Source organism: Nannospalax galili, unplaced genomic scaffold (assembly GCF_000622305.1).
Source record: "Nannospalax galili isolate Female #2095 unplaced genomic scaffold, S.galili_v1.0 scaffold675, whole genome shotgun sequence".
NCBI classification, from domain to species: Eukaryota; Metazoa; Chordata; class Mammalia; order Rodentia; family Spalacidae; genus Nannospalax; species Nannospalax galili.
In genome coordinates, this window is record NW_008337205.1 from 367,085 (window position 1) to 381,315 (window position 14,231).

Consider the following 14,231-nt stretch of genomic DNA (forward strand, 5'->3'; position numbering starts at 1 on the left):
TGTATAGACCAGGCTGGCCTCAAACGTCTCTCAAATCTCCTGCCTCTGCCTCCTGAGTTCTGGGTGTACCACCATGCCCAGCTGAGAGCCCTCCTTAAAAATGGAAAAAAAAAAAAAGTTTTGTGTGCATTGTCTGTCTGTATGTGTATGGGAATGCACATTCCACAGCTTTGTATAGTAGTCAGGACAACTTCTTGGAGTTGGTTCTTTCCTTCTACTATATGGGTTCTGGAACTGAACTCAGGTTTCAGGCGTGGGAGCAAATACCTTTACTCACTGAGCCATATCACCAGCCCAGATACCTTTTTAAAATAAAAGTACGATTCACTTTAATTGGAACAAGGTGTTTAAATGCAGACTGTCCTCTTTTATATTTATTTATTTTAGGATTTTTTTGAGACAGAGTTTCTCTGTAGCTAACCTCAACTGTCCTGGAACTCACTATGTAGACCAGACTGGCCTATCCGCCTCCTGAGAGCTGGGATTAAAGGCGTGTACCATCACCCCCAACAGACTTTCCTCTTTTTTAAAGTGAGCTTGAAACCTAGTGAATCCCTTGTCTTCAGAGTTTCTGAACTTCCTGAGAAAATAGCACAAGGGCTTCCACCCAGAGGCAGCTGGGAAAGTACAGTTGGGAAGGAGCCTCCCAGGCCCACTGATCTTGCTCAGCTTGGCATAGCCCACTGAGTCTGCTCTCTTTTCTCCCCAAGTGCCTCCCTCCCCAGCGGCCCCTCCTCCAGCAGCAGCCCAGGAAGTATTCCCACCAATGTGCCCGTGCAGATGTCAAAGCCTAGCAAGGTCCAGCAGGCACTGGCAGGTAAGTGCCCTGAACAGCCCTATCAGGGCTTGGCTTGGAGGGCATGGCGGGGTAGGGGCTGATTAACCCTCTGGGTCCTCAGTGAAACCCAAAGGATGCTCTTTGGGGGAGCAGTGCCTCTTTAGGGTGATGGTATACCCCCAGGGAGTAAACCTAAGGGCCTCTACAGCCCTCTGGAGAGTCAAGTTTCTAGAGTTTGCATCCAATTGAATTATAATTAGAACATTTCTATATAGGGCCTTTGGGATTCATGGAGCCTTTGGTTCCAGTTAAGTCTTGTGTTTTTGTTTGTTTTCTCTCTGTGTTTGTGGGTACATGGGGGGATGGATGCAACAGGAGTTGTTCTTCAAGAGCCACCCACTGTGTTTCTAGTTATGTTTGTTTTGAGATAGGGTCTCCCTGTAGCCCCAGCTGACCTGGAACTCACTATGTAGATCAGGCTGGCCTCATCTCACAGAGATCTATCTGCTTCTGCCTTGTGAGTGCTGGGGTTGAAGGCATGCACTACCACACCTAGCTAAAATTTTATTTTAATTATATGGGTATTTTGCTTGCATGTAAAGTACACTATGTGCATGCAGCTCCCACAGAGGCCAGAAGAGAGTGTCAGAGCCCCTGGAACTGGAATTACAGATGGTTGTTAGCTGCCATGTGGGTGCTAGGAACCAAACCCAAGTTCTCTGCAAGAGTAGTCAGTGCTCTTAACTGCTGAACCATCTCTCCAGCCCTCACCTTGTTTTTAAATTATTAATTATTATTATTATTTTGAGACAGGTTCTCACTGTGTAGACCAGGCTGGCCTCATCTTACAGTGATCACCTACCTCTGCCTCCCAGTGCTGGGATTAAAGGTGTGTACCACCATGCCTGGCTTTTTTTTTAAATTAAAGAACATTTTTTTAATGATGTCTATGTGTGGGTATGTGCACATGAGTGCAGGTAGGTACCTGTGGAGGCCAGAGGTTTGGGATCCCCTGGAGTTACAGGTGGTTGTAAGCTGCCTGGCATGGGTCCTGGAAACTAAACTCGGGTCCTATGGTAGAGCAATACCAGCTCTTAATAAACCACTAAGCCATCTCTTCAGACCCTGGTGTCAAACTCTTGATTCTCCTGCCTTGGCCTCCTGAATGCAGTCTGGCTTTGAAATGCGTGCACACACAAACACACACACACACACGTGCTCCCTTGTGCTAGAGTTGGAGCCCAGGGGCCTCCCTCATGTTATATATGCTTTTCTACCACTGAGCTATACCTTCAGCCCTTCTTTGTGATGATGCTTTGATGTCTTTGGTATGGCAAGAGCCTTGGACACAGTTGATGACTGTGGTATAGATAGGGAGAATGGTCCAGAGGTAGTAGAGTGTGGCTGTGTATCTCAGGAGACCCATCTCAGGGGAAATGGGTGCCTTTACCCTCATGGGAGAGGCCACTTAGGATATGAAAAGCATCTGTGGAGTCCTTGAATCAGTCTGTAGCCACACATGCTTGTGCTTTATAAAGCCATCTTCATTGGGAGTCACTGAAGACATTTGTCACTTGTGGGATGTGCATATAAAAAGAAAACGAGCCTGGAGAGATGGCTCGCAGGTTAAGAACACTTACTGCTCTTGCATAGGACCTGAGTTTGGTTTCCTGCACCCATGTTGGGCAGCTCACAACCACTCCAGCTGCAGACTGTCCGATACCCTTTTCTGGCCTCCATAGGCACCTAAAGTCACACATGCATATACACACATGGACAGATAATCAAAAATATTTTTTTTTTTTTTTAAAGACAGAACAGTGCAGTGACTCATGGTCATTTCAGTTCATTTCAGGAATCAGGTGACCAAGTTTGTGTTTGCAGTGAGTCCTGGAGCTGTTCTGGGTGGTTAGTCAGTGCAAGCCTGGGAGGTCATGTGCAGCTGGCCTCACAGCCTGGTAAAGTTCATGGCAGCAAGGTGTAGGGGAGGAAGAATCTCTCAACTTGGAATCTGGAGAAGTTGTTCAAGGTAGAGAAGGGGTCAGCCTGTGATGTCCAGCTGTTCAAGTAGTATTGTCACCCAAACAGAGACAAGGGGCTTGGCACCTGAGTATTTATGTTTTATCATTAAATAATTGAGGAAACTGAAGTGCAGTCTTTTTTTTCTTTTTTCTTTTTTTTTTTTTTTGGTTGGAGATACAATCTCATATAGCCTAGGCTAGTCTCAAACTCAGCATGTAGCTGAGGATAGCCCTGAACTCCTGATCCTCCTGCCTCTATCTTCTGAGTGCTGGGATTACTGGGGTACCACCATGTCCAGTTTATTTAGTGCTGGGGATAGAAGTCAGAGTTTCATGTAGGTGAGGCACAGACTCTACCAGCTGAGCCATGTCCCCTCACTAGGGGCCACTTTCTAGGCATCTGCCTTGAGATTTAGGTGTTTATGACTTGAATTGGAGGAACTGTGCTTCTGTGTTAGATGAGGCAGGAGTATTGAGGCTGGGCTCTTGGGGGGGTAACAGTGGTGGCTCAGGGAATGTTTTTGTTCCTCAGCAGATACCCACTGTGTTTCTGACATAGATGTGCCCAGCAGATGAGATGACAATGGGTAGATGGCATCCTTACCCTGTGGGACTGGTGCTGAGGGAACAGTGTTGGTTAAAACATCCCTGAGGGGTTCCAGATGGCAAAGTGCTAAGGAGGAAAATGGAGGAGGGTGAAGAAGCTGAGGTAGAAAGGACGTGGTCCTTCCCCACAGGATGCTCAAGGACAGCCTGCCTACTGAGGAGACACTAGCTGGCTCCCCTTGCCCAGAAGGTCTGACTGAAGTGTTGCAGTGTTTCTTGTTGCTGTGACCAAATACTTAACAAGCAACTCAGTGAAGGAAGGGTTTATGTGGCTCACAGTTTGAGGGCACAGTCCATCATGGTGGGTAGGCATGGTGGCAGGAGTGTGAAGCAGCTGGTCACATTGCATCTGCTGTCAGGAAGCAGAGAGAGATGAGTATTGGTGCTCAGCTCGCTTTCTTTCTTTTTTTTTTTTTAAAAAAAAAAAAACAAAACATTTTTTGGTAGCTTTCAAATTTTTATTTTATGTGTATAAAATACACTTAGATGTGTGTAAGTGTACCACATGCATACCTGTGCCCATGGAGGCCAGAAGAGGGTGTTGGATCCCCTGGAACTGGAGTTATAGACAGTTGTTAACCATCACGTGGGTGCTGGGAACCAAACTCAAGAGCAGCCAGTGCTCTTAAACACCAAGCCATCTTTCCAGCCTCCATTTTCTTTTTATTCAGTCCAGGACCCCAGCCTATGAAATGGTGCTGTCTACAGTTAAGGTGGGTGTTTCCCCCTCAGTTAACCTAATCTGGAAACTCCTTCTCAGATATGCCTGGAGATTTGTCTCCTAAGTAATTCTAGATCCTTCAAGTCCACCTGTCAACTTGACATCCAAAGAAGGTGCTGGTGGGTGAGGGGACACAGTCCAATCAGAGGGTCCATTCGAAGCCTTGGGGTTCTCTGAAGGAAAGCTAATCTGTCCCTCCCATCTTTCTGCCACCTGTTCCTATTATTCTGCCACATGGCCTCCATTGCCCATGGGAACTGCATTTGAGCTCAGGAACAGCTTTGTAGTGGGATTGCCCTTATGGTGACAAATACTGGCAGCCCAGCCCTGTCAACTCCTGCTGTGCACTTTGATACCTCTGGTGAGAGGCTATCACACTGTCCTTAGCCTACCTTAGCTGTGCTGTCTAGGCTGTGATTGGCCTCTGCCCTGTCCCTGACAGGACTCATTTTCCTGGTTGAGAGCTGTGGTCCTGGCTGCCCCTCAGTACACTTCTATATCACCTCTGGTGTGGGCTCTCTGGCTTAGTCTGTCCTGGAGAGGAATGGGGCACAGGAGGGCTGCACCAGCGTTTGAGCCCTATTCAGAAAACCTTGAGAAAATCACTCTTGAGGTCGGCTGAGAAGCCAGGGCACCCTTTCCTGGAAGGAGGTGATTTGGAGCCAGGCAAGAGCCGAGAGGACATGATTGTGTTTCCATGTGCTGTGGATGGTGTGTGGGCAGTGACGATGTGGCAGCAACAAGGACTTCCAGCAGGAAGACATTCTGTCCCAGGAGGTGTGTAGGGTCTCAGGGACTGTGAAAGGAGACAGCATCATGGGACTGTCCAGCTGGGAAAAGTGTGGGCCCCAGACATGAGGAGGTCCTGAGGTGTGGACAGTAGTCTGTCCAGTACCAGCGCCCATGCCTATTGCGGATTCTTTCCCGGTGGACACAGGAAGCCATGGCTATGGCCCCTTGGGTGACTTTAGCATGGGAGCAGTCCCACAGGTCACCATTTCACCTCAGCAATGATACTAAGGCTGTGTGTATCAGTGACTTTTCTCTTTGCAGTGACAAAATAGCTGACAAAAGCAACTTGGAAGATTTCTTTTGCCTCACAGTTTAAGGCACAGTCCATCATGCAGGAGGGCATGGCAGTAGGAACGTGAGGCAGCTGCTCACATTGCATCCACGGTCAGGAAGCAGAGGGAGATGAGCAGGTGGTGCTCTGCTTACTTTTTCCTTTTTATTCTGTCTAGGACCCCAGCCCACAGGATGGTACTGCCCATGTTCAGGGTGGGTCTTCCCCCCTCAATCTAGAAACTCTCTTACAGAAACACTCAGAGGTGTCTCCTAGGTGATTTGAGCCTGTCAAGTTGACAGTACACAGGCCAGATGGGGCATGGATAGCTAGCAGACAGCATCCAGAAGAGGCCAGGGGATCACGAGCTGAGAGGGCACAGACGGGCCAAGAGACTCCAGGAGGGTCAAGGGAAGACAAGGCTCTTGAAGCTAGCCTGCCAGGGACTGCCCTGTTACCACAGCTTGGCTACACCCTACAACACCCCTGTCTCTTCCCTGTCCTGTGCCTGGCATGGGGAGATGCCACTCAGGAGGCTCCTGATCTAAAGTCACCAGCCTCATCTGCTCTGCATGTTCTGGACACAGGCTCTGCAGCTGCTTGCACAGGCTCCTAGGGGGACTTGGGGGTCAGGGCTGTCTGGTGTCCAGTCTGGAGCCCTGCCTTGCTGACCTGGGGAGGTATTGGCAGCCTTCTAGTGACCAGATTCCCCTGTTCTGGGGGAGATTGCCTGGTCTCAGTGGCTGTTCCTGGTGCCACACTTTACCCCTAGCAGGGTCATGGACATTTGGTGTGGAATCCCTCCTTCTAACGTTTGTCCCTCTGCATGTCTGATCTCCCACCCGTGCAGGCATGACGAGTGTGCTGTCAGCCATTGGACTCCCTGTGTGTCTTAGCCGTGCACCCCAGCCCACCGGCCCTCCCGCCTCCCGTCCGGCCTCTAAAGGTCACAGTTCAGTTAAGAGACTGAGGAAAATGTCCGTGAAAGGTAGTTCCAGCTCATACACGCTCTCTAGTCCCTGCTCAGCTCCCTCCAAGTCTTGCTGCCTTGACTCTCCTCTCTGCCCTTTGTGGCCCTTCTCCATCTCTGTGTTCCCTCTGCCCTGATCTGCCAGCAGAGATTACTTGCATCTCACTGTCCTAACATTGGGTGACAGGGGCTTGTTGCTGAGGACACATGACTGCAATGTTGATGTGGTCTTAGAGTGTGACATGGCTGTCCCTTGCTGGGAACCTCACTGACCTTGAACTCCTGATCTTTTTGCTTCCACCTCCCAAGTGTTGAGGTTACAGGCATGTGCCACCATGTCCAGTTCATACAGTGTTCGGGATGGGGGGACCCAGGACTTTGGGCATGCTTGGTAAGCACTCTACCAACTGAGCTAGCTACCCAGCCTACTTACACCTTTTTTTTTCCTGTTTCTGTGGAGACCGATTTGTTGGCAGGGCTGGCCAACAGCCTCTTAGTGCACCTATGTTGTTTGGAAAGAACACAGCCCCTCTGGCCTTCTTGGGTTCAGGTATCAGTCTCGTGGGATTGATGCAGCCAGTTCCCTTTGAGAAATGTGGCTAATGGACGTTCCCTTAGTTCTAGAAGGTTGTGTGGGCAAGGGGACAGCAAGATGTTTAGCTGGACCTCAGCAGAAATAGGTCAGTAGTTAGTCTTTGAAGAGGAGGGTCCTAGGAAAGGCGTAGTAGCACGCTATTAGTCCCAGGAGGTAGAAGCAGGTGAATTTCTTGAGTTTGAGGCCAGCCTAGTCTACGTAGCAAGTTTGAGGCCAGCTGGGGCTACGTAATGAGACCCTTGTCTCAAAAAACAAGAAGGTGGGGGGAGGTGTACCGTGCCAGGTGTCCTGAAGACTGGCCTGTGGCCACAAGGCTTTCCTATCTTTTCCATTTTTGTTTTGTTTTGTTTGGTCTTTTTTGAGACAGTTTCTCCCTGTAGCCCCAGCTGTCCTGGAACTCACTATGTAGACCAGGCTGGCCTTGAACTCACAGAGATCCACCAGCCTCTGTCTCCCAAGTGCTGGGATTAAAGGTGTGTGCCACCACGCCCGGCTCTTTTCCATTTTTTGAGACAAAGTCCTAGAACTTAAAGTCTTCCCCCTGCCTCAACCCGAGATTGCAGGCATGTGCCACTGTACACAGCTAACTGGGCTTTTCTGAAAGAAAGGCTCCTTCTTAATCTAGTGGCAAGTCCCAGCTACCTGACGCCCCCAGAACTGGTGGTCTTTGTCGAACTTTCTTACCAGTGACCAGAATGTGAGTTCTAGAAGTCAGATGTGCAGGGAAGGGGGTGTTTGGGGGGTTGTTAGGTTTGTGTGTGTGCATGGGTTTGTTGAGTGTAGGGCACACATGAGATATATGTGGCACCCTTTGCTGGTCCCTGCCATGCCCCAAGCAACACTGACGCTTCCTACCAGTGAACGCTTCTTGACTCTCTGAGTTGGTAGGATTTGGTAATGGCACATAAGCTAGAATTAAACCCCATGTCCCTGACTCCAGCTCTACCACACTAAGCCTCCTCCCCATGTGGCTGTCATCTGTTCTTTTGGACTGCAGGGTTTCATGGTCAAACCCTCACATTTTCTTTTTTACAGATACAGGGCCTCCCTATAGCCCCAGCTGGCCTGGAACCCAACTCTGCAGACTAGATCTGCCTTCCTCTGCCTCCTGAGCTCTGGGATTAAAGGTGTGCACAGCCACACTGGGCAAACCCTCAGATTATGTTTTTTCCCAGCCATAGGCTGAGGGTTGTGTACTTGGGTTTGGAATAGGGTCCCCACTGTAACCTGAGGCCAGACAGTGGAGCCCCTGGCTAGGTGATTGCTTTAGGTCTGCTTGGTTCCCACCGGTCCCTTTTCTGCCTCTTACTGGCTTGGCTGCAACTCTATAACTCTGGTCCCTCCACTGCACAGACTCCTTTGCTGCTTGGAGAGTTCGAGTCATTGGTTAGGGCTCCCCACAGCTTCACACATGCGCAGCCTTACACATGCCCACACAGCCAGCCACTCCCAAGGTCTGTCGGCTTTAGAGCCCAGTAGGCTTATGACCAAGATCTTCCAATTCCAAGATGGATGGTGTGTTGTGATGTCAGCCTTCATTGTACATGTGCTCCATGGGCTCCCAGTACTGACAAGAGTCAGAACTGCTCTCGCTGAGATTTCCATATGAGTATTGAAAGTTGAACAGATGATGCCACCAGAACCTTCTGGGGTGTTTCTCAGAACTGTCCTTTGACCCATTTGTGGGGACTGGGTTTGGGGAGAGTCCAGCCATGCTGCTCTGTTGTGGATCCTCTGCCTCCAAATGAGTAGCCAGGGTGGGGTGGCAAGCGTCCTGTGCCTGAACAGAGGCACTCCTGTCTTGCAAGCTAACCTTCCTGTCTCAGCCCTGCTAATGTTTCCTCCTCACAGCTGGGACTTCTGCCTGCCTGCTTCCTTCCTCAGCATTTCTCTCTCCATCTTGCACTCCTGGGCCAGTGCTCACATCACATTCTCTTCCAGAAGGGGCACCAAAGCCCGAGCCGGAGCAGGTGATCAGAAAGTATACCGAGGAGCTGAAAACGGCACCCGATGAGGTATGTATTCTGGGAGGAGGACCCCAGCCTCAGGGCCTGTAGGGGGCTTCCCTGGTGTTGCTGGGGCAGGCTCCATGCTCTAGGACCTGTGCTGTTGGCTCCAGCCTCTCATGGTTGGTGGGCATCACCAAGATGAGGTAGCCAGAGCTCTCAGGACCCATCATTCCTGCCTCAGGGCCAAGCTGGGGTTCTGAGCATAATGCTTCCTCTTAGGTCTGTGAGCTGAATGTTGCTACCTGGTTCCTCCTGTGGAGGAACACGGTGGTGGCCTTGTCCAGGGCACCCCCTTCCCCTCTGGCTCTTGACCCTGGTTAGAACCATTTGTTTTTTCTCTCTGCTTCATGGCCTGTACTTTTCCAATCAGCCCTTCAAAGACATAGGTCAGAGATGGCTCTTTGTTCTGTCTTCTGGAACAAGTGGTCACTGGGCTGACTTTGATGGCCTCTCATTCCCTCCTCTCAGCAGAGCCAGGACTTTTCTCCCAGAACTGGCCCCCCATGGCCCACTGTTAAGTGTATGTCATGGTGAGTGTGTGCTGTTTGCCTTTCCTCACAGGACTGCATCATCTGTATGGAGAAACTGTCTGTAGCTTCCGGGTACTGTGATGTGACTGACAGCAAGAACCTTGGGCCCCTGGCTGTAGGCCACCTCTCCAAGTGCAGCCATACCTTCCATCTGCTGTGCCTGCTGGCCATGTACTGCAACGGGAACAAGGTGCCACTGTCCCCACAGCCTATCCTGGGCCTGCTGCCTCTGAGCAGGTGGTCTAGCTGGACAAAAAGCAGCCTGAGCTGGGTGTGGTGTCATATACCTGTAATCTCAGTTCTCAGAAAGCTGAGGCAGTAGGTGCATGAATTCTAGCCCAGCCAAATATATAACAAGACTCTCTAGAAAATGAAACAACCCAAGATGTCCATGGTCCTCAGCTAGCAGCAGCTGAAGGGTGCTGTTGGGCTGTGGGAATACAGACTCTTGATTAGACAGATAAGGATCAGCAGTATAGCTTAGTAGTAGAGCACCTGCCTAGACTCTCCCCCAGTTGAGGGGCTGGGAGTATGGTTCAGTGGTAGATCATTTGCCCTGGGTTCTGGTTCCCCCAGCACTGGAAAAAGAGCCAAGGACTTAGAGACCTTTCTGAAGGCCTATCTGGCTCTCTGATGCCTACCTGAAACTTTAAGAATTTGTTCCACAGGGCTATGTGCATAGCTTCTCCAACTAGCCTCAGGGAGAGATCTAGGCTCCTCTGAGCAGCAGGGCTGTGTCCCCTCCTACCCCTCACTACTTCCATGACAGTGCTGCATATTCAGCCCTGTATGCATGGAAAGACTCGGGTACCAGACATGGCGGTGCACACCTGTTTTCCCAGCACTTGGGAGACTGATGCAAGATCAGGAGTGCCAGACCAGCATGAGCTACATGAGACCCTGCCTCAGGCAGCCAGCAAGATGTCTCAGCTGGTGGAGAAGCTTGCTGTGCAAGCCAGGCAACCTGAGTTTTATTTATCTCCAGAGCCCACGTAGAGGTGGAAGGAGAGACCTGAAGCCACAAAATTATCCTCTGTCACACGTGTGTGCATGTACTAGTAACTAACCCACTAAAAATAGTTAAAATGAATTTAGAGCACACTCTGCCTAGGGTCCCCTGTGAGGAGCCACAGAGCCAGCTCCTGTGTGCAGGCTCCATGCCGCTCCACTCAGACTCCCAGCAGCTGACCCCAGCTGCTGTTCAATGGAGTTCAGTCAGGATGGGCAGAAGTTGGGAGGGGGAATAGAGCCAAGTCACATGGCAGTCATTGAGGCCAGATTTTACAGCCTCCCTGTCCATCTTGTGACCATCCACTTGCAGGGTGCTTTGTGAAGGTGACTAAGTGGAGAGTTGAACCTCATTTTCCTACCACAAACCAGTCTCCCAACATCTCACTAGTTGAATGAGAATCATAGGTTTGTGGTACACATTTTAGCTTTCCCTTGGGATCCAGGTTCTGTGAGGAGAGGCTGCCTTGGGGCTGGGGCAAGTTGTGCTGACTCTTCTGCCATCTAGATGTGGGATAGCCATCCGGTGCTGCCAGCTCATTTTGTCATATCTGATCTCTCAGGATGGGAGTCTACAGTGTCCATCCTGTAAAACCATCTATGGGGAGAAGACTGGGACGCAGCCACAGGGGAAGATGGAGGTGTTCAGGTTCCACGTGTCCCTCCCAGGCCACGAGGACTGTGGGACAATACTCATTGTTTACAACATCCCTCACGGCATCCAGGTGAGGGGGCAGTCATGAGAGGCCACAGGGACCCTGACCAAAATCAGCCACTCCTGCCCACCACTCTCGTAGTGCCTATGCCCTGCAATAGGGGTCAGGGTGTCCATGCTGCAGGCAGGAAGGGGGGCTTGGCAGGAGGGATGCTGAGGGTTTGGGTACTACAAGAAAGAGGGAGGTGATCCAGAAGAGGGGGCATTTTAGCTGATTTGGGTTGGGCTGAAGACCAGGTTTAGAAGCAGGAGGAGTACCATGCTGAGGGCCTGGAAAACAGGTCTGTCCAGTATACTTCATAAGTGGTGGGTGAGGCAGAACACTTGTTCCCAAAGGTCCCAGTGCTAAGGCTCAGTGTCAGAGGCCCAGACCTCAGGATCCCAGTAAAGAGTTGGGCAGGAGTCCGGCCCCTTGAGTATTGACCTACTGACCTCCTTTGAGCTGGGTTGATCTTGGAGCCTGGGGCACATGGGTACAGGCTGGAATCCACTTGTCTGGTTGAGTCCCAAGCTTTTGTTCTGGTTTCCTGCCTTAGTTTTACTGTTTCCTTATTGCGGTGATAAAATCCCTTGACAAGAGCAATTTAGGGGAAAAAAGGTTTATTTGGTTCACAATTCTGGGTTACAGTTTGGCTATCATTGTGGGTGAGTCAAAGTGGCAGGAGGTTGGAGCTGCTGACCACATTCCATCTAATCAAGAGTAGAAAGCAGGTGCATGCACACTAGTGCCCAGCTCACTGTAGCCCCAGCTGGCCTGGATCTCTCTATGTAGACTAACCAGGCTGGCCTCAATCTCATGGAGATCCTCCTGCCTCTGCCTCCTGAGTGCTGGGATCAAAGGCATGCGCCTGACTCTCAGCTCACTTTCTCTCACACAGCCCCAGGATCCTCTGCCTAGGGAATGGTGCCACCACAGTGGGCAGATTGTCTCATTTCAGTTGCTGTAATCAAGACAGTGCCCCCAAGAAATGCCCATAGACCAACCTAATCTAGATAGCCCCTCATTAAGACTTACTTTCTAGATTGTATTGAGGTGACAGTTAAAACCAACCACATCTTCTGTGCCTCTGTGGCTGAGATTTGAAAAATCAGCTGCTATAATCCCAGCTTTGCCATTGAGTTGTCTGTTCTCACAGGGACCAGAGCACCCTAGTCCTGGGAAGCCATTCACAGCCCGCGGCTTTCCCCGTCACTGCTATCTGCCAGATAACGCCCAAGGCCGCAAGGTAAAGGCCCCTTGCCCACTAGTTTGCCTGTCCTCTTTAAGGACTCTGTGTGTTGAGGGACACGTGGCCTGACTCTAGAGAGGGAGACAGACTGGGCTTCATGCTCCACTTTTGAGGGTCAGGATGGCAAGCTACCCTAGGAGGGACTAGGGACCCCACACAGTCGACCAGCCCAGCCTGCCTGGAACCTCAACAAAAGTTTAGAGGCCAAGAAGAAGCTCCAGCCCCATGGAACATCTGGTGTGGGGTTTGGAGATGGTCCTGGAGAAGAGTGGGGGGATGAAACTTGAGGGTAAGGGAGCCCCAGGCTTGCCACGTGAGGCCAAATGGCTTACTCCCTTTAGAGAAGCTCTGTTGGCTAGCAGCTAACAACCTTTTGTAACTCCAGTTCCATGGGATCTTACACCCTCTTCTGACCTCTGTGAGCATTGTACATACATGGTACACTTCCATACATGTAGGCAAAACACTCATACATGTAAAATAATAAATAAAAACAATAAGACACCAAAAAAGCTCTGATGGCTGTTGGGTAGATGGACTCTTTTTTTTTTTTGCGGGGGGTTCTTATTGAGACAGGGTCTCCCTGTAGCTCCAGCTGACCTGGAACTCACTATGGAGACCAGATTGGCCTTGAACTCACAGAGATCCACCTGCCTCTGCCAGAGTGCTGGAATTAAAGGTGTGTGCCACCATTCCTGGCTGGACTTTTTTTTTTTTTAATTCTTTTTTAAAAAAAATATTATTTTTATTTTATGTGTATGCATGCATTGCCTGCATGTAGGTAAGTGCACCCATGTCGTGCAATGCCCGAGGAAGACAGAAGAGGCTGTCGGATCCTCTGGAACTGGAATTACGGACAGTTGTTAGCTCAGCCCCAAGCCTGGACTTAAGCAGCCACTTGTAGGGGCCATGAGGGTAGGCTGCTTCATGCAGGAGAGAGGCAAGTGTCTGGTCTAGTCAGAATGAATGGAAAACCAACTCAAAAGCCAAGATGGAGAGTGCTGGGTCAAGGCTACTGTGAGGTTGCAGGAGTTCCCACATATGGGGTTCAGTGCCTAGGACTGGATGGGCCCATCTCAGTACCCAAGGGCAGTGTGTCAAAGCAGAGCCCCAGCAACTGTTCACAGGCCCCTCATCCCCCCACCCCCACCCCAGGTCCTGGAACTCCTGAAGGTGGCCTGGAAGAGGCGACTCATCTTCACCGTGGGCACATCCAGCACCACAGGTGAAACAGACACGGTAGTATGGAACGAGATCCACCACAAGACAGAGATGGACCGCAACCTGACAGGCCATGGCTACCCTGACCCCAACTACCTGCAGAATGTGCTGGCTGAGCTGGCCGCCCAGGGTGTGACTGAGGACTGCCTGGAACAGCAGTGATGCATCAGGCCTGCGGCTGCGAACCACCAACCACCCCCAGGTGGGCGGACAGGAAGGTGCCTTCTTTGAGAGGCTAGGATATTTGAGGTGCAGGATGCACCACTTGAGAAGTAGGGGCTTCTCCCTGTCTCTCCTATCACCCTCCCTTCTGGGCTGGGTAACGCCTGGGAAATGGCAGCCCTCAGCATTGTACCTGTGGAGGCTTAAGTTGGAGCTACCTCAGTGCAGGGACAGGAAGGGCCCTTTCAGCCTCAGGCTGGTGGACGGCCCAGCAAGGGGTGAGCAGGAACTGTCCCCCCCACAGCTTCTGGTCAGCTTCTCATACCTCAAATTTTGTTTGCAATAAAGACCCTATAAGCCAACATGTGTCTGTGGAGAGTTCTGTGTATGCGTGTGCACACGTGCATATTTATGCACACATGCAAGAGGGGGACAGGATCTGACCCCCAGAATGGCACACAGTCTTCTGTGGCAGAGCAGGAAGTCATCCTGCATGATTCCTATTCAACTTCCACCTAGGAAGTGAGGACACGGGTTGTGGCACCCAGTCCTGAGGCTTCCTGTGCATTCATGCACTGCTCACTGTGTGAAGTCCCCTGAGCC

General features: G+C 50.8%; 1 protein-coding gene across 5 annotated transcripts in view; it reads left to right on the forward strand.

Moving 5' to 3' along the window:
• Positions 1-13,990, forward strand: part of Dtx2 (deltex E3 ubiquitin ligase 2) — a 39,548-nt gene extending 25,558 nt beyond the window's left edge. For 3 of the 5 annotated variants that reach the window (XM_017797928.2, XM_008832271.3, XM_017797929.2), the window contains 7 exons: positions 711-817; positions 6,040-6,177; positions 8,696-8,769; positions 9,325-9,483; positions 10,865-11,026; positions 12,153-12,242; positions 13,401-13,990. In XM_017797928.2, coding sequence (XP_017653417.1) covers positions 711-817; positions 6,040-6,177; positions 8,696-8,769; positions 9,325-9,483; positions 10,865-11,026; positions 12,153-12,242; positions 13,401-13,628 — 958 coding nt within the window. In that variant the 3' untranslated portion in view covers positions 13,629-13,990. The remainder of the gene's footprint in view (positions 1-710; positions 818-6,039; positions 6,178-8,695; positions 8,770-9,324; positions 9,484-10,864; positions 11,027-12,152; positions 12,243-13,400) is intronic. The other 2 variants (XM_008832273.3, XM_008832274.3) reach the window with 2 other exon arrangements.
• The last annotated feature ends 241 nt before the right edge of the window (positions 13,991-14,231 follow it).